This window comes from Anoplopoma fimbria, chromosome 3 (genome assembly GCF_027596085.1).
Source record: "Anoplopoma fimbria isolate UVic2021 breed Golden Eagle Sablefish chromosome 3, Afim_UVic_2022, whole genome shotgun sequence".
In the NCBI taxonomy this organism is placed as follows: domain Eukaryota; kingdom Metazoa; phylum Chordata; class Actinopteri; order Perciformes; family Anoplopomatidae; genus Anoplopoma; species Anoplopoma fimbria.
In genome coordinates, this window is record NC_072451.1 from 6,901,789 (window position 1) to 6,923,219 (window position 21,431).

At 38.3% G+C, this 21,431-nt stretch overlaps 2 protein-coding genes across 2 annotated transcripts in view; one reads left to right on the forward strand and one right to left on the reverse strand.

The window, feature by feature from the left end:
* Positions 1 to 2,643: 2,643 nt before the first annotated feature.
* tmie (transmembrane inner ear) lies at positions 2,644 to 12,945 on the forward strand. The gene is made up of 4 exons (XM_054595994.1): positions 2,644 to 2,754; positions 5,474 to 5,591; positions 6,380 to 6,529; positions 12,650 to 12,945. The coding sequence occupies exons 1-4, from the start codon at positions 2,644 to 2,646 to the stop codon at positions 12,943 to 12,945; spliced, it is 675 nt and encodes a 224-aa protein (XP_054451969.1).
* A 3,231-nt stretch (positions 12,946 to 16,176) lies between these two features.
* pth1r (parathyroid hormone 1 receptor) overlaps positions 16,177 to 21,431 on the reverse strand; it is a 31,962-nt gene continuing 26,707 nt past the window's right edge. The window contains exons 8-14 of the mRNA XM_054595995.1: positions 19,274 to 19,427; positions 18,820 to 18,880; positions 17,835 to 17,901; positions 17,588 to 17,682; positions 17,040 to 17,181; positions 16,626 to 16,667; positions 16,177 to 16,539 (exon numbers count right to left, since the gene is read on the reverse strand). Of these exons, the coding sequence (XP_054451970.1) occupies positions 16,177 to 16,539; positions 16,626 to 16,667; positions 17,040 to 17,181; positions 17,588 to 17,682; positions 17,835 to 17,901; positions 18,820 to 18,880; positions 19,274 to 19,427 (924 nt within the window). The remainder of the gene's footprint in view (positions 16,540 to 16,625; positions 16,668 to 17,039; positions 17,182 to 17,587; positions 17,683 to 17,834; positions 17,902 to 18,819; positions 18,881 to 19,273; positions 19,428 to 21,431) is intronic.

A 21,431-nucleotide genomic window follows, 5' to 3' on the forward strand; every position in this document is an offset into this window, starting at 1 on the left:
AGCTGATATAGTGCTGGTGTAGTGATTGCCTCCAACACCTCTGACAAAAGCCAATCACTGGGAGCTATTTACAACTAAGGCTGAGGACAAGGGTTCTCATTACCACCAAAAACCCTTAGGATGGGTCAGCGTTTCATATAAATCAACATCAGGGAACTCAGATTCAAGTATGCAACTGTATGGAAGTGTGTGCTCCTTGACCAGTACATGTAAGTCATTGTGCCCCAGTCTATATGGTGAATACTGGGCCAGTCATAGTGTCTTATAATAGGGAGCAAATATTCCTAGAAAAGATGAGGCAAAATGGAACTATAATGACAAAAAATGCCCTCTGACTATTGCATTTCTTATAAATGCGCCTTTTGCACCTGCCCTGAGACGCGACAATTACGCCTGAATCCATGTGAAAAACATAGCTCTGCAGGGTGCTTCAGTCTGTGTGGCTGCAGTCGTTTACCTGAAACCTTTATGCAATATCGTTAAGTCAGTATAATGTTTGGCTATTATAGCAGTAGGGTGGGAAATTGGACAATCACGAGATGGGATGAGCTTGCATAACCACGCATGACCGCATGCGTCCTCTGACACTGGCTCTCCACCCTATCAGTCTGTTCATTGTATGCATAGGAAGGGTTTGTTTTGTAACATGTATATCACAGTCAAATATATATTATATCAAATATATATATATATATTACTGTAATCATACAAGTATGCATATACGGTACACATCCACCAACGTCTACTTTCATCTACTTTTATGTACAAAATATCTAAATGTTTATGTTTACTCTTGTTCAGCTATGATGCCCTCTTTTTAGATTTGTGGTATGTGTACTCATACCTGGTAAACAAACCTGATTCTGATTATTTTGGTTTTACACCCCAATGCTCACATAAGCATTGTTTCCAGCTGCAGCAGAATTCTGTTTTTAGTGGAAAAATATAAAACTCCACAGACCCATTATACGCTATCGGCCCAGCATAGATAGAAACTAGCTGATGAACATAGTTGAGCATTTAGCTCTGTATATGCTGGATGTGCGTATAAGCAACTGTTTGCAAACACATTGAATGTGTCATTGTCATGATTATAGCTTGTTTCTACTGCACTGATGTGGCCAAATAACCCCTACTGACAATGATGTGGATATTGGTAAATCACTTGAAATACCATGTCCCTGTGGTATTTCCATTTCTCTGGACTTTGTAGAGCGAAATAATATTGCACTGTTGTATCTGACGGCTGCTCTACTGGGTGGTTTACAGATTAAGATCTAACAAGCAAAACATAGTTTAAACAAGACAAAGTCTATAGTTTAAACCACAAACAGAAACTGGACTGTTTCTGCTGCTAAAACTGCACCACCTGTATCTTGAAAATACAGCAATACAGTTCAACAGACTAAGAGGTGTTTTTCTTTTTAAAGTGTTACCTTTATTTTTCATAAACAAGCATAGTCCAATATGTTTTCCTTGCATTTAAACATGAGCTAGCAATGAATCACTACCTCTATTGTGGTGCGGCTTCTTTTATTCAAAAAAAACATCATGGGTATAAGCAGAGTGGTAATGTATTTCAGAAACATTTTTGTTATATTTCTTGAAATTCTCTTTACATCCCTGGAAATGAGTCAATCAAATAGTTTGAGAAACAAAAGAAAACATTTTTAGTATTTGTACCTGAGCACACTCTGCTTATGCACTCATTGCAAGTCAACGGAATCTTCGACAAACTGCTAGCTTGACAGCTGAAAGTACTAACAATGGCCGTGTTTGTTGTTACCTTCATAGTGATCATTTTGGGGGAGTGGCTTCGTAAGGAGGCCTGAATGGAAGGGCTGTCATTGTTGCCTACTTGCCAACTTCCTCACTAGATTTAGTGACTTTTGGAGCTAATGCTGCCAGCTATTTGTATCGCAAAAGAACGCTGGGCTTGGTTTTTCAATTTTATCAGACAAAAAACACCTTGAATCATGAATCTAATTTGTGAGTTGAAATCAAATGACTGCAACCAAAGAAGTTTGACTTTTTTGCTCTTTCCATAGGTGGGTGCATATTAGAAACATTGGATTTCACAGCACCTTGCCTCTTCACATTCTGCCACACTGAAGTGACGAGGCTGTGAGCCTTTTTTCACACTCCAGATTCCGGGGCAATAAACTTGATGACGCTCACAGCCATTTGCTTCACAGTCCTGCGCAGGCCAACCTCATGGCTAACTGTACCACCCATCCCCCAACACACTGGGTTAACTGCCTGTCCCCAGCAGGATGAGCTGGCTGTAAACCACACCAGGTCTATTGATTAATTAATGCACCCTAACTGCAGGGTTGGCTCCCTGCACTGTACTGGAGCAGTTTTGGGCTGCCTGCAGTGGTGTCTGCCGGTGTGTCTTTGGTGGGTCTACAGTGTTGTGGAAGAAAGGCAAAAGATAGCAGAGCAGAGCAGCAGACAACTGAATATGAGAGCAAGCCGACAGCACCATAGTCACCATTAATCACCCAGGGCCATTGTGGTCCTGTCCTCTGTACGGCGCCAGCGCGGGAAGGCGGGCAGACAGAGAGAGGAAGAGAGGAAGAGGCAGAGGAAGAGGGAGAGAGGGGGCAGGGTGGCTGCAGGGAGAAAGAGGGGGAGAGAAGAATGGTTGGGGATCAGCCTGTATGTCCACCTCAGCTCCTACTGCAGGGCTGGGGAGCCGTGCTGCTGTCTCAGTGCTTGTCCTCCGTGTCCTCCCAGGTCCCGGATCCAGAGGTAAGAGCCCGACACACCACCATGTCCTCGACAGGTTCCCCTCATGTATATCCTGAGGGTTTATCGCTGACGGGTGCAGGTGTTCTGCCTGTTAAAAAGGTAGCTTTATGTAATTCATACTTGTTGTTTAGTTGCCAGAGTGGTTTCTTGCATTACTTAATGAGGCGTGAGAGAACATTATGTAGAGATGTGATACATCATATCTTACATGAATAGCTGAGCCACATGTATTTATATCAGTGTGAACAGGAGGAGGATGACGAAGTCCTGGTACGCCAAGTTGATTTTGGGCTTTTGGGCTGACGAGAAGGAGGTCACATTGCAGAGAATATCAGGCTACGAAAAAACAGCTGAAATACATGTTTTCTATTAAAATAATTCTGCGCCTGAATAATAGGCATCTTACTCTCCATACAGTACACTGAGTATTAAAAAATATCAAAACATTCCTTTATTATATTAAAATGAATCCGTAGTTGGGGTTGTATATTACAGAAAGAAATAGAAGCAAATTTTAAAACTTTGTTACAAACATTAAGAAATATAATCTAAATACTAGGCATGATGTACAATTGCATATATCTTTGTACATGATATCCTTTTGTGAGTCAATGTAGCTGTAATTGTTCCTTCACTAATACATGTGGCATAACCAAAACCTGCAACCTAATTTTCCTATTTTTAGATGTTAATCCTCCATATACTATATCTATACGAATCTTCCTTGATTAGTCCCTAAAGGATCCTCTTGGAAAAAAAACAACTTACTTGAGAATACATTTTTAATGATGCCATTGACTATCAAACTAACCAACAAACAAAAATATGTCATAAATTTGGGTACATGATGACTAACATGAGGTAATAAAACTTGCTTGAGAATGAATTTTCAATAATGCCATTGACTATCAAACTAACCAACCAACCAACCAACAAATAAAAATATGTCATAAATTTTGGTACATGATGACTAACATGAGGTAACTCGAGATCTGTAATCTTCTGAGTTTGTGTTGTTTGTTCCACCAAAAGAAAACTTGAGGCTTATAGCCACTAATCCTGCCCCATGACATTGCCCCAGAGGAAAGGACTTAGCATTATATAATCGCTCTTCTTCTAAATAATTCTTTAAGAGCAGTGCTAAATATCCCCATCATTGCTAATCCCTCTGTGGGAGTCGCACAAACATGAGTGTAAACTCAGGACAATTTTTTCTTGCAGCTTCTTTGTTCAAGTTCTTTGCCCCCCTCGTGTCCTCCTCAGCAGACAAACAGTAAAGACGCCCTGAAGACAGCTTGTACTGTCACATGTCGCACGTTGGCTTGCTGAAGCCTATTGTGTCTGACAAACAGCAAAAACAACAGGTCTGTTTGCCCTGGTTCTGAGAAACTCACATGGCACAACAGAGAAAGCACAAGGAGATGTTGGAAAAGCTTATCATCACATCTGCTGATTCTTCTTTTACTTTCGCATTAACTCAAAGAAATGGTGTCCTGAATGGCACTAAAATACTTCACTGTGCATGCAATGTCTTCTATCCTTCATTGTGATACATTTTGGTCAACATTAACCTGGAAATTATTTTATATCTCGTTCAGAGCCTCAGTCCTGCAGTGTGTACATCACCGTCTCAGCCTATTCTTAGAAAATTGTTCAATTTCACCACATGATGGTGTCATCAATAAAGGCAGCAAATGTCATAAGCGTCCATTTTCCGATCCATGGCTTGTTGGTTTATGGACTAAAGTATAGAGTTTCAGCAACAACCATGTATCATCCAATCAAGCAATCAATATACAGTAGGGAGGGAGAAATCCCTCTATCGGGGAACTGATGCTCTGCTGGCTCCGGAAAAGTAGTGAAGCCATCAATCTAACACAAACACACTCACACAGTTTTTATACTTATTGTTCCGCAATCCCCAAATCAGGAGAGAGGTTTTTTAAAGTGCCAAAGAAAAAGAGCTTGTTTTGGACATCATTGTCTGAACTTGCAGCAGAAAGGCATCTGTGACCATAAGGGAAAGTCCCCAAAAGTCTTATCTGCCGGCACGGTTTCATGATTATAGACCTAAGCACCCCTTTGTGTCGAGTAAGGGGAGATTCAGGTGGAGAGAGACACAAAAAACAATATATTACGTGTGGGTTGTTGTTTTCTTGCTGGAAGAAATGCTAAAGACCTTTTCACCTGGACCTTTTGATATTTAAAATTTTGCCAATGCCTTGGAAGAAAAACAAAACACTTCAAGTATTTCTGTTTCGAAAGCCAGTGTCAGTTAAGTTAAATGTCATACATCATAATTAGATAGATAGTAAATTAAATAAATACCAATAAAGTATGATGATAAAATATCATGTAATTGAGCTGAAAGAAGAAGACATTATTGGCTATGTGACACAACCACTAATAAGGGAATAAGTGCCTTTTAGATGACTTCAAATTCTTATTATTTGTTATATGACTGTGCTATGTATATCAGGTTCAAACAGAGGCTATCATTCCTTTTTTTATTTCTTAAAGTCAGAAAGATAGAGAAGTGAATGAAAAATCGTTCACAGATTCTGGCACATTTCATTGCCTGAAGATGAAGCTTGAGTTACTTCAGGATCTTATTCACTCCTTGAGGTTTCTCTGATGTAAAACCCGTTTGTGAAGGAAGGTTTATTTGTGAAGCGCAGATACTGAAATAATAATTGTGTCTCTTCTTTTTTACCCACAGCTTTTGCCCACAGATCCCCCAAAGAAGCCGGACCCCATCACCTCAGAGTCTGTTGTATTCTGGGGTCTGCGGTTATGGCAGGTCATCGCCATCTTTTCCGTGTTTGTTTTAGCAGTTGGTCAGTATGAAATCCCTTTCTTGACACCTTCCCAAACCTGAGAAATAACCGCAGGCCAAAGAGGTGGATGCATGCAATTATGCGCCCACTGTGTGATTATCAAGCACAGTGTGATTACCAATAATGACACTAATTTTATGTCAGGAAAGGCAGAGATCACATTTGTGTTTCCAGAAGTGTGTCAAAATTGATATGGATCAATTTTGTAACAAAGCAAAGAAAAGTTATGATAACTTTTCTTAAAGTTCACCCAAATTAGGAAAAGTGAGAAAACACATATTTTCTCACTTGCCTCTGCCGATGTCAAGCCATGCAGATAGTTTTGGTTTATTTGCTCAGTTTTTGACACATACATCTGTTGAGTTTTCTGGTTCGACACCAATACATGTATTTTAACAAGTCTGCAGCCATGCTAACTGCTCTGTGCATCTGTACTGAGGCACAACGGTGCCTTAAGATGAATGTTAACATCAGCATGCTAATATGCTCACAATGACCATGCTAGCATGACTGATAATTAGTGTGCTAAAGATGAGAAGAATGCCATTTGTTTTGTTGGTCTCAAAATTTGAGAAATTTAAAGTTTCACCACATCATTTGGAACCATGAATGTCTGTTCATGGTTCCAAATGATAAGTGAAAACTAAAGTTATACTATATACTGTATATATAATTTGGGTAAGTGACACTTAAAACCATCCTAATTGTCTTGGCCTATACTATGTTGCAATTACAGTCATGTGCTATTCAAATAAACTACCCATGTTCCTCCCCCCTTCCTTCTTCAGTTATCACCCTATGTTGTATATTCAAATGTCGCATCCCGAGAACCAAAAAGGAAATAGAGGCACGGCACGCGCAAAGACTGGCAGCCAAAAAATATGCCAACACATTAGAGACAGTGCCGCCTCTGAATGAGCTGACTGAGATCCCAGGATGTAAGTACCTATTAATATATTTCCATTTTAATATGACTATATTTATTTTTGTTATATTTGGAAGTTGAGATACACAAGCTCTTTGTTGGAAATGTTTGCTTGTTTTCTCATGTTATAAAAATATACTCTGAAGCAGCACACTGTAACATTAAATGCTGGTGGCTCCAAATGAAAAATGTGAGTTAAATCTTTGAAAATGAGAAGTCTTGTGACAGAACTAAACCACATAGAGTACATTTTATCCCCTGAGACCAGTCTGGGATTGCTTTTCACAAAAACAAACCCTCGACATTTAAAAAGCAGGAGAACTAGAGCTTTATTTTTCAGGGTCTTACAACACTCTTTGCTGTTGTAGTCCCACTCTATGATTAAGGCTACCAGCAGTGTTGGACATGGGGCTAAGGTCATTCTTTCCCAGTCTGGCCCATCGCAATCTATCACACACCACTCGTCTTAGAGCTCCCCTACCAATCGTGTCACGATGACGGATAGTGTGAATAAAGATAAAAAATTAATTAATTCATTAACCCCTCAATAAACGTCTGTGTGGAGTTTATGGAAAATGCCACACTTTTTAAAAAGTATTTTTAATGCTTACTGTGCAATGGTCAAGTTGCTGCCACCATGCAATTCTTACTCGGTCTTGTCAACAATGATTTTGCTAATATTTGTCAAACACTGAAGAAGATTCTTCACTCTCTACTCGACGTCTCAGCTGAGTGAGAACACATATTCATAGAGAATGTGGGGGCGGGACTAATGCAAACAGATATCCACGTTGCACTATAATCATCACCAGCCCAGTGTCAAAAATAATGAGCAGATTTACCTGTTTTATGGGCCAGTCGGACAAAAATATACAGTTGCGTCGGCCCAAAAGGCATGTTGGTCCACTGGGAAAGTGCCCGGCCTGCCAGATGGCCAGTCAGCCCTGGATACCAGGACAGCTGTATTTTTACACATCTTTCCTAGGGCAGTTTCATTTCTTGAATTGTTACTGTCTCCTCTATTCACCTCACAAAACTTGCTGCACTTGCTTCAATTCTTCTGCTCTGTTTTATGGTCTGTTGTAGTAAATTTCCTCTTCTCTTCTCTTCTCTTCTCTTCTCTTCTCTTCTCTTCTCTTCTCTTCTCTTCTCTTCTCTTCCTCACTGTTTTTCTTCCAGCCGCCCCAGGTGCTTCTGCAGTAGAGACAGTCTCTGAGCAGGTCCAAACTCAAAGTGCTAACAGCCAGCCCTCAGCAGTTAGGGTCAGCGAGGAGCAACCCAGCTCCGTCACCTTGCCAGAGACAGGCTGATTTTTTCCTCTCCTTTTTTCTGCTCTTATCTTCTTTCAGACTCTCCTCCTGGCTAAGTGATTTCAAAATACACAGTACAAACTGGTAGTCTCCCTAAAAGTCCTCTTCATGCAACAGCCATCTATGTGGTCTTCCTCAAGGCTATTGCTGCAAGAGAAATTCAAGCAAATACAAATGCATCTCTCATTCAACTGCTTACCACATTACTTTTGAAATGTATTCCTACAATTGTTCACATGTTGTTTTGTGGTGCAGCAGTAACTATGTGCAGTAGAAAATAAGACTTTTATTATGGCTTCAAAAACAGATTGTGATGCTTTTGCATATTTAATTAATTTTGTGCAGCTGGCCTTTTGTAGTTTACACTTTTGTAATTTTTGACGTTATCTGCTTTTTTTTGAGAGGTTTTCAATATGATATAATTATTTGCTTCGTGCATATTTGCATGACAATGTCGAAAGCATATGACTTTAAATAACTTTGAGCGACAGAAAAATGAGCAGTTGTTTCTGTTTCTACCTGCCTGTTTGCTCTACTAAGGTTAGTTTTGAACGAAGCAAATCATTTCCACTATCTCCCGTGAGTGTAAATTCAATATGATCCTTAATGTCAAGAACACTGATCTCATCTGTAATTAAATTTCCTGGTTTCTCTCTCTCTTGCGCTCCCTCTGGAATTCGGTGCATTGCCTTGTGTGTATATCTAAGCCATCTTAGATGTTAGCTGTGGCTTCCTCAGGTTAAGAAATGTGACAAATAGGGACTGACACCTGTCTTGTCCCTAACTTCGCGATTATAAATGCATTCATGTGCACAAATACATTCATTGGTTCTTGTTTAATTCATTATGAAAGAGAAAGCATTGAGCTGTCAATAAGTTTGTCTTGTATGATAACTGTGCCAAATAAGATCTGCAATAGGGGGTTGGAGGGCTCAGGTGACAGCTACTGTGAGAGCATCAATATCTCTTTAATCTCCTGTGTTGTCTTGAGAGTTCATCTAATATGTAAACCCTCTTTCATAAAAATATGACTAAAACCGCTCTGGGAGAGGGCCTGAAGGGAAGGTACACTGACTGCAGCCATAACAAATAAAGAGGATTAGCATATTTATTATTTACTCTCATATGAACTTCAAACTAACCATTGTGTAAAGTTTGCTTCTGGATTTACTAAGGCGGAGGGTTGTATAAATGTAAAGCAAATATGCAAATATCTGCTTTTCCCCCAGTGACTATGTCATGTTTTGGAGACACTGAAATGAAATATGCAATAATATCTGACAAACAAAATGACTGCATACAGAGAATATAGAGTGAATGTAGTGTCGATGAACTTCTTAACAAATTTTGAATGAATTGAAATCCCTAATAGAACCTTTTTTTTTGAATGAGGGCTTGATTATGCAAAGCAAGAATACATTACATTGCATTACATTACAGTCATTTAGCAGACGCTTTTATCCAAAGCGACTTACAATAAGTGTATTCAACATAGGTATTCAAGAGAACTACTAGTCACCAGAAGTCATAAGTGCATCTCCTTTCTTAAACAAGCATCTAAGAGCATAAACCAGAGCAAAAGTACAGTGCAGAAGCAAATTACTACGAAAACAATAAGTGCAACAAACTAATACGAATGCAATAAGTGCTACGAGGAAGGCTCAGGGTAGTACTAACCTCGCGATTATAAATGCATTCATGTGCACAAATACATTCATTGGTTCTTGTTTAATTCATTATGAAAGAGAAAGCATTGAGCTGTCAATAAGTTTGTCTTGTATGATAACTGTGCCGAATAAGATCTCAGGAGATTCAGAGCAATCAGTTGGAACGTCACTAAATATAACTTAGCAAGTAATAAAATGTTAGAAATGCATGCCCACTCGTTGTTGTAATGTGTGAAGGAGTGAGTTTTTCACAAAGCAGCAGCTTGTACAATCTGTTCAAGTGTTCGCAGAAAAAAATCTCTCCAATTCTCTAGAAAAGAGAATATGGGAGTTTCTCTTCCGCATTCTTATCGAGCTGTTAAAAGCATCTGAGAAATATGAGAAAACGAAAAGCTTTCCAGTTTCACAGCCAATATCTGCTGCAAGTTACACACTGGAAAGAAAGATAAGGAAGAAACACAGGCTTCGTCTCTACCTTTCATCCCTCTGTCTCCAGCTCCCTCACAAGCACTCACACAAACATTTAATAAAATACAGAGTCTGAAAAGACAGAGCTGTGGATCAATCCCTCCTAATGTGCCTTCAACTCTCGCCAGACGTGCTGCTTCCACAGTACAAAGTGATTGATTTCAAGTAGCTGATGACAAAGTTCTCAGTGTCACCAAACAGCTGCAGCTGTTGTTGTTAACAAGTCAAACGCATTTCTCACACATCTGTCCACTATACAGCTCTGAACGGACAGCGAGGAAAAAGGTCGTTCGAGGTTCACAGCACGCCGACTGATGAGTGACGGACTTGCGAAATAGGAATTTGGTCGGGTTACAACTCCTGCTTTGTTTCTCAGGAGGGAAAACTTATATGAATACAACAGGCAATATTTGTGATATCAGTACGTCGGTTTGTTGCTAGCAGAAACACCACTTCTGAGGTTACATTTACAAGTTGAACTGTGATTTCTTTGGAAATGTCACAATGCCATGTGCCCTCAAATGTTATGAAAAATTCTACAAGTTGTATCTGAGCTGAACTTTTGACATTTAGTGGAGGTGTGAGGGCAGAGTCCTTTTGTAGAGGGCCATGTTAACCTTTACTTTTTCCACTATCATGCACAGTGTGTAAACAACAGGACTCATGCACCAGCGCTCAAAGTTTGACCAAAATTGGAACAATGTGGAACATGTCTGGGTTTCTAATTCTTGTATTTAATTACAGCTCTTCATTTAGCCATCACCAGGCTTTAACCCACTGATGCATCATAAGCATTGTCTAAATGAGACGGCTATAGAAATAAACAAAAAGTAAAACGAGGCAACATGAAGGAGCCGATGAGTGGAAGAGATATGCATGAGGGGATAAAAGCACAAGACACAAAGAAATCTATTCTCAAACATTCTGATGGTCGGTTGATTGTTTTAAGTCAGCTCGATTCACCCGACACAGTAAAACAAAGGGCCAAAAAAACTTCAGGTTTACTCTGACCCCCTCCAGCAACTTTTGACATGTGTTGTTTGTTTGTCATTTGGTTTCTTGGCCTGCGTTTGTGTATCCAGTGTCTGTGCAGCAGTAGAGAGTGCTGGGAAAATGTTTGCTTTGCTACAGGAAAAAAAACTAAAAAGCCACATTTTGCCCCAACTTGAGATTGTGCTGCTTTTTTTTTTTTTTTTTTTTTTACAGTTTTAAACAGTATTTGCTGAAGTGTAAAATCATCCCAATGTTTCTTGTTGATCTATATCCAAAGTATTGTGTTCACTCTTGCCTGAGGGGGTCTGTAAGCTTATTGTCCAATTTATTTTGAGGGTGCTTCTTTCTTGTGGAACAATGGTTTTAAGGGAAATCTTGGGTTTGAATGCTGCAAAAATGAATTGAAAATGCCTTTAAAGTTTTTTTTATTTTTCAGCAAACCAGTGGTAGCATTGGAAACCTTTATTTTTATTCCAAAGACGACTTATTATTCATGAAAAAAACTAAACAAATCTAAAACAAACAAAAAAAGAAATTACACTTAGATGAATAAAAAGAAGAAGCTGGAGAGTCTGCTTTGCATGTAAAGTTTAACAGCTTTTGAACATGTATATCAACATGCAGGCAACCTGTTTCAACATTATCTTTAAGTCACATGTATAATTCTATGAGCATTATCTGACAGGCTTAGGGATAATTGCTACAGAGAAAATATAGTGTCAGTCATGGAGAACTTAAAGCAAGAGTTTTTATATTTTGGGAATATGCTTAATTGCTTTCTTTCAAAAAGTTTGATGTAAAGAAACTTAATGCAATTCTCATATGTCTGTTAAATGTGTAACTACAGCCAGTAGCCAGTTAACTTAGCTTAGCACAAAGACTGGAAACAGGACTGAAAAGCTAGCCGTGCTCTGTATGAAGGTAACAAAATCTGTGTAAAAAACACTGATTGCGGTTTTACAGGAGGTTATGGGCTGCACTATTTCTGGGCCAAATGTTACCTCCTGAAGTCTTGTCGTCACTGTAAAGTCTCCACTAGTTCTCTCACATAATCCCCTTGATACTGCAACTAGTCATCTTAACACTTCTGTACCAAATCAACAAATGAGATGGAACATGTCAATAAGCTTTAGAGGCGTTGGTAGGCAGATTTTATAATTTTAGGACAGAGCTAGATTAGCTGTTTTCCCATTTAATGTCTTAATGCTAAACTACGCTAAACTAATCGTCTGCTAGAGGTAGCTTCATATTTAACACACCGACATGAGAGTAATAACTCATCTCACTCACAACAAGAAAGCGACTAAATGTCAAATGACTCCTTTAAGTCCAGATGAGTATATTGTTAATATATATGTAATTGTTCTTAAATGTAACTTTCCAATCTCAAGCTTGTCACTTTAAGAAAATATTCATCCTCACTAACTTTGTTAGCTGTGTACGTCCTTTTGATCTCTAATTCTCATTCAGAAAGAACCTCAAACCCAATTAAATTAATAAATAGACCATGCTTATTGGCAAGGATAGAAGCAGATGTGCCTTTATCATTACATGCAACCTACTTAGCCCAGCATCCTGCTGGATTAAATCCTCTCTTCCAATTAGCACAGGCAGGACCTTGATGATACCCGATGCTGCCATGAAGCCTTCGCCTGTTATTTTAAAACCTTTTTTTATTTCTGTTTTTTCCTGCAGCTGCAAAGGCAGAAGAGAAAGAGGAGGTGACAACAGTCTCTGGTAAAGTGGATGCTGACAAAGGAGAGAAGAAGACCAAGGAGGGCAAGAAAGAGGGCAAGGGTGCCAAACAAGGGAAAGGAGATGAAAAGGATGCGCCAACAAAGAAGGGTGAAAAAGGAGCATCCAATAAAGAAGCTGGTGAAGGGAAAGGGAAGAAATCTGGAGAGAAGGGTGACAAAGGGGAGAAAGGAGGCAAAGGAGATAAAGGAGGCAAAGCGGGGGCTAAAGGGGGAGCCAAGAAAGCTCAAAAGTGAACTCTGCCTTCTACAGACAAAGACCGAAAAAGATCAATTCATATTTTTCACTGCAAGTTTTTTGTGCACCTTTTTTTCTAAAATGAAATTTGTATATAATATTTGAAATAAACAAACAAAAAAAAATATATATATATGTATAAGAAAATGTTTCATTTGTATACATAAGAATAAAGAAAGTTGCAAGAATATCAGTACAGTAAAATTACAGATTTATTCACAATTCACTGAACATTATAGACCAGAAAACATATTCTTATTTTATTCCAAGTTTACACTTATATCTACAACGTACCTAAATCACTATAGAGTGATGAGAAGGCGAGACACGTCTTAGCAAACACTGCTCACATACTGTATCTAAAGCATGAAGACCAATGCCGACTTCACTGAGTACATTTCGAGATAAATAAAAGACAACCAAACACATTTTATACTTCAATGAGAGGTATTTGAAAACAACAAATTACAACATTAGCTCTATGATTATTGGCCTTGTACACTTGATTCCAAAACACAATCATTGAACATGATACAATCAGAGAAAATACTGTATTATAGGGTATTAAAGTGCACAAATATAATTTTTAAGGATTTTTTTAATGGAATATTTTATGTTCTGACACCAGCCGCCTTTTAGTAATATCAGTCTGTAACAAAAGGAACATAATGTGTACTTGCCAAGGGACAATTAGTGGAAAGCCAGATTGAATTGAACAGAGTTGTGATAAATGGAATAAATAGCCAATAAAGGCCATTAAAAGACCCAATCCATCAATATGTTATACCACCCAAAAAACATCTCTCAGTAATTATCTACAATGTCCTTATCTCTTATTTAAAATTCAGTTGTTTCAGTCTTTAAAAACAGGTTACAGGTATGCAGTCTAGATGATAATAATAATAATAATAATAATAATAATAATAATAATAATAATTCGCAAAGTTGTCTGATTTATTTAGCAAAAATAGGAATTACCTCTAGTGCTATCTGCTCCTTTAGATGCAGTATAAATCTGCTGGATTGACTTGTACAAACTGGAACAGACCAGACTTAAACCTTTCAAAACTGAGTAAAAGCACCATCTTAACGGATCTGGGGTCAGGTGAAGAAAAACTGGGCATCAGGGAATTGGGAGCTTGATTCTGTCAGTGTGAAGTCTCCAAAAGAACACAATAGCAGGAAGGATAAGAGATCTTACCATTAAATGGTTGAACATAAAGGAATGTGGGTTAATGATTTAACATAAGCGCAACTCCATCAAACACATTGGTCCAAACCAAACAGTGACTAATTTAGCACTTGAGACCAAGTTAAGTCAAACAATCCAAGTAGAACAACAAAACGGCCTATAATATATATGATCTTGGTCCCTTGTTGCTAAGCGACTGAGTGTTGTGAATGGCTTTCTCATTTGCCCCAGTGTTCTTTACATGAAACTGAGTTTAAAAAAACTACAAAAAAAAAACAACCTTCAATCTGTGTGGGTGCTGTATTTCAACACTTTTATCTCGACAATAGCCAGTAGCAAATATATATTTTGTTAGGAGAAAGAGGTTGATTTCACGGCTTTCAAGACTTTTTGGCTACTGTAAACAAGTTTGTGGATGAAAATACAAAGAAATGCTGCAAAATATCCTCTTCTCTGGCAGGGTATCATGCTTTTTCTCTTTGGTATCAGATAAAAGAAAATGTCAACCAACCTGCAATCCATGCCGGTATCTCACAAGTTACAGAGTTTAAAATGTCTTGAGGAATGCTTCATTAAATGCTAGTTTAAATGCCCTCCGTCACCTGTAAATATATTTACCTGTTTTGTTTTGGACTATATACATAACTAAATATTGCAAACATTCCGTAAACAAACACATGAAAAAAAATAAAACATTGAATCATAGCTTTATAACATATTCATACACATGAACACTATTAGCTCACAATTAGAATGTATTTCTGATCTTTGTAAACATTGTGACTTGTATATACACATAAAAAAGCAGCATAACACTGAACCATTTGTTATAATGACTGTTATTCATTTCTGGGGTTTTCTTCATATCCACCACAAAGGTCAATCTTTGAACTCCATCTGAATATGAGATTTTTGTGGAATCCTCATTTCATTGACATTCCACTGGAATATATGACAGTTTCCTGCACCCAGTGTGTTTTTAAATGGGGTCTCTTCCTTTGAAAACTGTGTGGGAACATATGATACTATTTTTGTCATATTTCCATAAAGTTCTTCTTTACCTCAACTAACGCAAAGGGAGACTGTCTTCAAAGACAGTCTTCAAAGAAATATTCCAGCTTTTGCATCATTCTCTACAGAAAATTTGGATATGAAACATTCGTTTGAACTCGTTTGGAATCTGTTGTAATTAGAGAGGTGAATACTGGGTTTTTCTAAACAGCAGAAACTGTACAACATTTTGAAAAAAAAAAAAAAAAAAAAGAGCACAGCCTTATTACATAGCAACACCCTCAGATAAATGTTGACCATGCTAAAACTACTATGGTATAAAAATAGATGAGCAACAACAGAGGACTTCAATTACCTGAGTACCTTCCCTTTTACACTGCAGTGGATTTAAGTCAATGCATAACAAAATGAGATACCATGCCAGAAAGCATGAACAGATGCCTCAAAACAGTAACATTGATTATTTGCTGAAGCTAAACCTACACTTAGTCTACCCATGCTGACTTAAACCCATAATCTTTCTGAAGAAATTGCCCACCCATGTGTCACTAAGAGCACTCAAAATCCACCTGGCTTTACATAGGTGATTAAGGCTGTTCCTGGCAACTACCGTAACTAACCCCAGTTTGATTTATGCACAAAAGCTGAGCACAAGACATTTACCAAAAAATAGTAAACAGAAAACAAGATAACAACAGTTATGGCAGTGGAAAAGAAAAAAAAAAACGGCAGTCTGTTTCATCCTTTTACACATTCACTGTGGCAGGTGGTTGGTGAAGGAGTTGAGAGTGTTTTTGCTACAACAGCGAGGGTCATCATCCATCAGGTAAAGATGGCCCAGCTCACGAAAGTGATACACCCTTTTTGCCTTGAGTCTCATCTGTTGGTAATGTTCTGGCTTAATTCACAGGAGAATAAACTGGCAGTATTGATGCATGCAGCCATCCCCTTCAGACCATCCTGAGACTGTTTTTCGTGATTTATTTTTTCCCTCCAGTATTCAACCCTATACACGGCGTCCTGGAGGTCACATGACTGTCTCCCTCTCCTCCTCCACCACAGGTGAGGGTTTCTCGTTCTCGCAGGGCCGTGTATGAGCCGAATGCTCCTCATCAGGAATGTGAAGCTCCTGTCCTGATGAGGGCATTGAGTTCTCGGAGACGGAGCCGTTCTTCACGTAACCGGGGAGGTTCCTGTGGCCGTTTACAGGTACCGGCCCCAGCCTCGTGGTTAGGTGGAGGGCCAGTGGTCCCCTCGCTGTAACGTTGGTAACACTGGTGTGTGATACCATTGGTCCATAGCTGTAAGTGTTGCTGCCGCTCCGAGCTTTTCTTTTGAAGTCAAGGGCCAGAGTTCTCCTGCTCCAGGACTTTTTGATCTCAGCTTGCACCTGGGAAGAAAATATCTTATTTAGCAATGTAAGAGCTTAAATATCATGCAGGAGTTTTGGTGTAAAATGCAAAACTGAATTCTTACCTCCCCATTGCAAAAGCAGTATATAATTGCAACCAAGAATCCCTGGAAAAGAGTAGGAAAATATTTGTTTTAAATGTGCACTCAACATGACATTTAAGCTGTATAATTTTATATTTAGTACGGTACATTAAATCATCAGCTATTCCTTTATTCCTCTTTAACTTCATTAAGATCTAACAACAATTAAATATTTTAACAATTAGCAACTATTGGACATAAGGTAACTGATCCCCTCCAGTGTTTTCTTGTGACGTTGGAGGTCTTTTCTGTGATTAAGACACATTAACCCAGCGGGCTTGTAAAATCCTGATCAGATCATCAGATTTGTTCAAGTTGGAAAGGACACATTAATATTTATTTGGAGCCTCAGCTAAATTAGCATTTCCGGCATTTCTAGGAATGCAGCAGATTTACCTGGAAGGAGTTGAACAGCATCTCATAGTGCATCTGTATCAGCCAGGGAACTCCAGACACCTCTGTATAGGGCATGGCATGGAATATGATGTAGTGGACCCCAAAGAGCGGCATTAGCACCAACGTGGACTTCAACAGTTTTCTGTGACAGAAACATTTCATTCATCTTAACAAAAAGAGTACACAGTAGTTTGCCAAACATTCTGCACATCACAGAGCTAAAAAAAACAACTTCCTGTCTAGTGTTGAGACAAAGCAAAAAATCTGAAGACGTCACCTCTGAAATTGTGATTTTTAATTTCATTCAACATTTTATAGACTGAACCCTGTTAGATAAAAAAATATCTTGTTAACTAACTGTTAGTGATAATAATCAAAGTTTCTTGTCTCATAATGCAAATGCAATCAGAGTTAATACATTCATGGTTTTATCACGCTGCAGTGATGCAAACCCCAAAATGATTATTCGATAACTGAAGAGGAGCAACCAGTCTAGTGAGGTTCAGAAACGAAAACCAGACATTTGCACAATATGTGTAACTCTGTACCTGTACTGCTGTCTCGTGTCACACCTCCCGGCATTTGTTTCTCGCAGTTTAGTCGCCAAGACTCTGATGATGTTCAGAAATAACATAAAGTTAACCTGAAGACACAAATGGAAACATAATGATGTCAGTAAGTGCAAGTGCAAACATAATAATGTGTTATCCAACTACTGTAATGCCACAGGTGCCGTGAAACACTGTTATTTCACACTCAGCGGGGAAAAACTGCAAGCAGTCAGCGTGTACTTACCACTATAGCCGCTAGGATAGGCACTTGATAAATCCATTTCAAATTGCCTGCACTTAAGTCCCAACACCTGCAGTAGATAAACAACAACATAACAGGGATCAGCATGAGATAAGTAAAGATAAAGTCTCAAGATGTGATGATCCAAGATCCCTCAGTTTAACACTAATGATCACTGCCGTCGATGCACAAACGATAGGATTTAGAATTATTATTTTTTGGGGGGCCTTTTTGAAGATGTTAAACTCTTACATGTCATCAGCCAGGGCTGTAGCTACTAACTCATCCCCTCTGTGCTTTTTTTTTCATATTTCTGTGGCCTTCAGCTGTGAATTCACAGATCGGTGGGCAATAAGTGTTGATAGTGGGTCAGTATTTAGTGGCATCTGCTGTCGATTGATTAGATTTTTAGTTAAACGCCAACCTTTACTTCTTACTGCTGAATGTACATGCCGTGAGCTGTGGTTACTATCATGCTTGGTTTGTTTTCTTGCCCAAAAAGAGCTTAGAATGTAGCTGCTCTCCACTGGACCGCTTATGGATTGCAGCTAAATCATAAGCTCTCAGCTCCAGAGTCTTCGACGTTCGACTGTGGTGCAGGACCAATGTGGAGACTACAGTTAGAGCCAGTAAGAAGGGGGTTGAGGGCCTGCCAAGTTGGTTAGAGGCAGTTTTCTCTGAAGGTGAATCCACTTGAATTCTTTTTAGCTTTCATACCTTTCCACAAGCTTTGCTACAGCTCATGAACAAGGTTCCTTGCATGTTTTGCAATCAGGAACTGTGAAGAACGCTGATGTTTTCAGGCTGTTTATACAGCAAGTCATGTGTGAAATGCTGCTAATGTTACATCCTTATGTGAATATGCATATTTGTTAAAGGATACCACATCTGATCATATATGTTATCTTCTCCAAACGTATACAATTTACTTTATCTCTATTTAAGTTTACCAAGCATAATGTTTATATTACTCATGCAGATCACTTACTCTGTGTCTGCAAACGTGGCTCTCATAGTTGCCCAAACTGTCACAACCATAGCTGGCACTCCTGAAAAATAGATTTATTTTTTTAAATTCAAGTTATAACCATCACTATTGGAAATACTGTCGATTAATCCATAATTTGTTCGTATGGGTAGAGCCCGGGGAGCACAGCATCCACATTGTATGCGCTGTGCTTACGTAATTTATACGCACAGTGTGTACAATGCAGGAACTGTAAAGCCCATAATCATGCAGTGTTTTAAAACACGAGTCATTTTCCATTGTCCTCAGCTACGTATTAAAACAATGTCAGAGATTTGACAGCAGCTCCCATGATTTTTTGACAAATTAGGCCATCAAAAATTAACTTACATATTTAATGATTTCATTTGCATGGTGATTCCTCTAATCATAATCTAATCACGGTCAAGTAGAACATAAGTGAAGCAGAACTCACCCCATCCAATCAGAGTAAATCCCCACAGATACTTTCTGTCTGAGAAGAAGGTCATGAAGATGAGGCTGTGAAGGTACAGACCCTCCACCAGGATCCAGTAGTAGTTTGTCGCCAGAAAGTACAAGAACAAGGTCACGACCACCTTGCAGCCAATCTATACACGGAAAACAGACAAGGAGAGTAGACTTTATCAATTCAGATGCACATTTATAAATAGAATATAGTTTCTCAAATCAGCCAGCTGCAGCTGACCTAGAATACCAACAAGTTCTCCGATTTTCGCACTAGCTTCCTGCGCTATTTTAAAATATTATTGAGAGGAAGAGGAAAACTTCAGATTGAATGCGATGACTGAAGAGGATCTACAGGAACTTCATCCTCCCATCTCGTTCTGCCTGATACAACATTTTGTTTGCTAGAGGCTGTCGGCACAAAGACACCACATAATGAGAGAAACAACACTTTAATTAAAAAGTGCATTGATACAAATGAGGAACAGATTGTGTTAGATGTAAGAAGCATTTTTCTTGACAAATGTGAACAAAGCATGTGTAAGGCCTATTATTATACTGACATGCATGCCTAAGTTTTAGCCATTTAGCAAAATTTCGAAGGATTTGTACAATAAATGTACACGTCTTGTGTAGATGTAAAGGAAAATTTATTCAATATTTTTTAAGATAAGATAAGATAATCCTTTATTAGTCCCGCAGCGGGGAAATTTGCAGGCTTACAGCAGCGTAGAGTAAAGTGCACACAAGAGACATAGTAGAAGAAGACAAGATAAAAAATGAAAAATGAAAAAAAAAAAAAAAAGTAAAAAAAAAAAAAAAAAACAGTAGAAAAAACAACAATAACTGAAATATTATATTTACAGACAGAAAAAAAACCTATAACTTTTTAATAAAAGAAAAATGATGGTCCTGCTCTCTCGTTACTTAATCCAAACTTTTGTAACAAAACCATTAACAGTAATTCTGAAACATTTGTGAAGAATATTTTATTGAAGTCATCAAGAGCTAGATTAAGGATGTGTTTTTAGGGAGCTGTGACTCATTAATATTAGCATTATAAAGCAGCAGATTCTGAAGGGAGGGGGTTTATTGAATTTCTGGTAGCGTGCCAATGAAGGACCGACTCAGAACCGGTAAAGACACAGCATACTGCCTAATCGGGCCAAATTTAGTTTGTAAAGTCAAGCCGTATATAATCCTATTGGCAAAATTGGAGTCACATGGGTGAATATTTCTTGCTGGCTGGGATGGTTGAGAATCAAAAACTAAGGGTAAGAAAAAGATACTGGCATTATTGTTAATCAAAATGCATTTTCGCAGATATACCACACATGAGGCCAGGACATAAAGTAAATGGACATAATACATTTATTTTGAGAATTAACATTTTAAATGTTATTAATGCCCGTGTTATTCACAACCTGCTTTTTCTCTCAAGCACAGTATCTTGATTCATCATCTACACATTTGTAAGTCCAAGCTTTACTCCAAGCTTCTTGTTTGAAAGTAACATTGCTGTAATTTTTACACGTTAAATTAAAAGTAATCGCACTTTTAATGAACAACAGGCAGTTTTGAAACTATGACTGTTCCACATATGAGCAGAAGAGTTTTCAGCTGCCAGTTTGTGTGTTTGAAACACAATAAAAAAAATGTAATTGGATGTTTTTGACTGGCTTTGATTATTCTTAATAGCAAAATGACATAAATGTGTCAACCATCTACATGATAAATATGTTATAATTGTCAATAAAATGAATATAACCATCACAATATATAGTGAACTCAGGAATTAGCGCAGAAAGTATTGGTGTCAAAAATATATATACATCAATTAATGCCCAGTTCGTAAAAAAATCTCCCAGAAAACTCTGCCTTAAACGTACCACATTCAGTACTTTTCTGTTTGAATAGAGGTTAAATAATTTCTAGTCATATTAACTTTATTTACATAACTCAAAATGCACAATCCCTCTTTCCTTAGACCATTGATAAGAATAAGGAAAACCAAGAAATCAACAACAAAAAATAAGTATTATTACTATTATTTGCTGCTGTTTGGACAGGATGTGTGGAAGTTCCAGAAGCCCATAGTGATTTAGTCAACCATCGATTGGGTTTCAGTTAAAGTCAACCAAGTTGGA

Bases quoted from the DNA above. Each gene is read 5' to 3' on its own strand.
- tmie (XM_054595994.1), top strand. From the start codon at position 2,644: ATGGTTGGGGATCAGCCTGTATGTCCACCTCAGCTCCTACTGCAGGGC. The intron at 5,592-6,379 runs GTCAGTATGAAA...TTCCTTCTTCAG, and splicing joins CGTGTTTGTTTTAGCAGTTG to TTATCACCCTATGTTGTATA. The intron at 6,530-12,649 runs GTAAGTACCTAT...TTTTTCCTGCAG, and splicing joins GCTGACTGAGATCCCAGGAT to CTGCAAAGGCAGAAGAGAAA.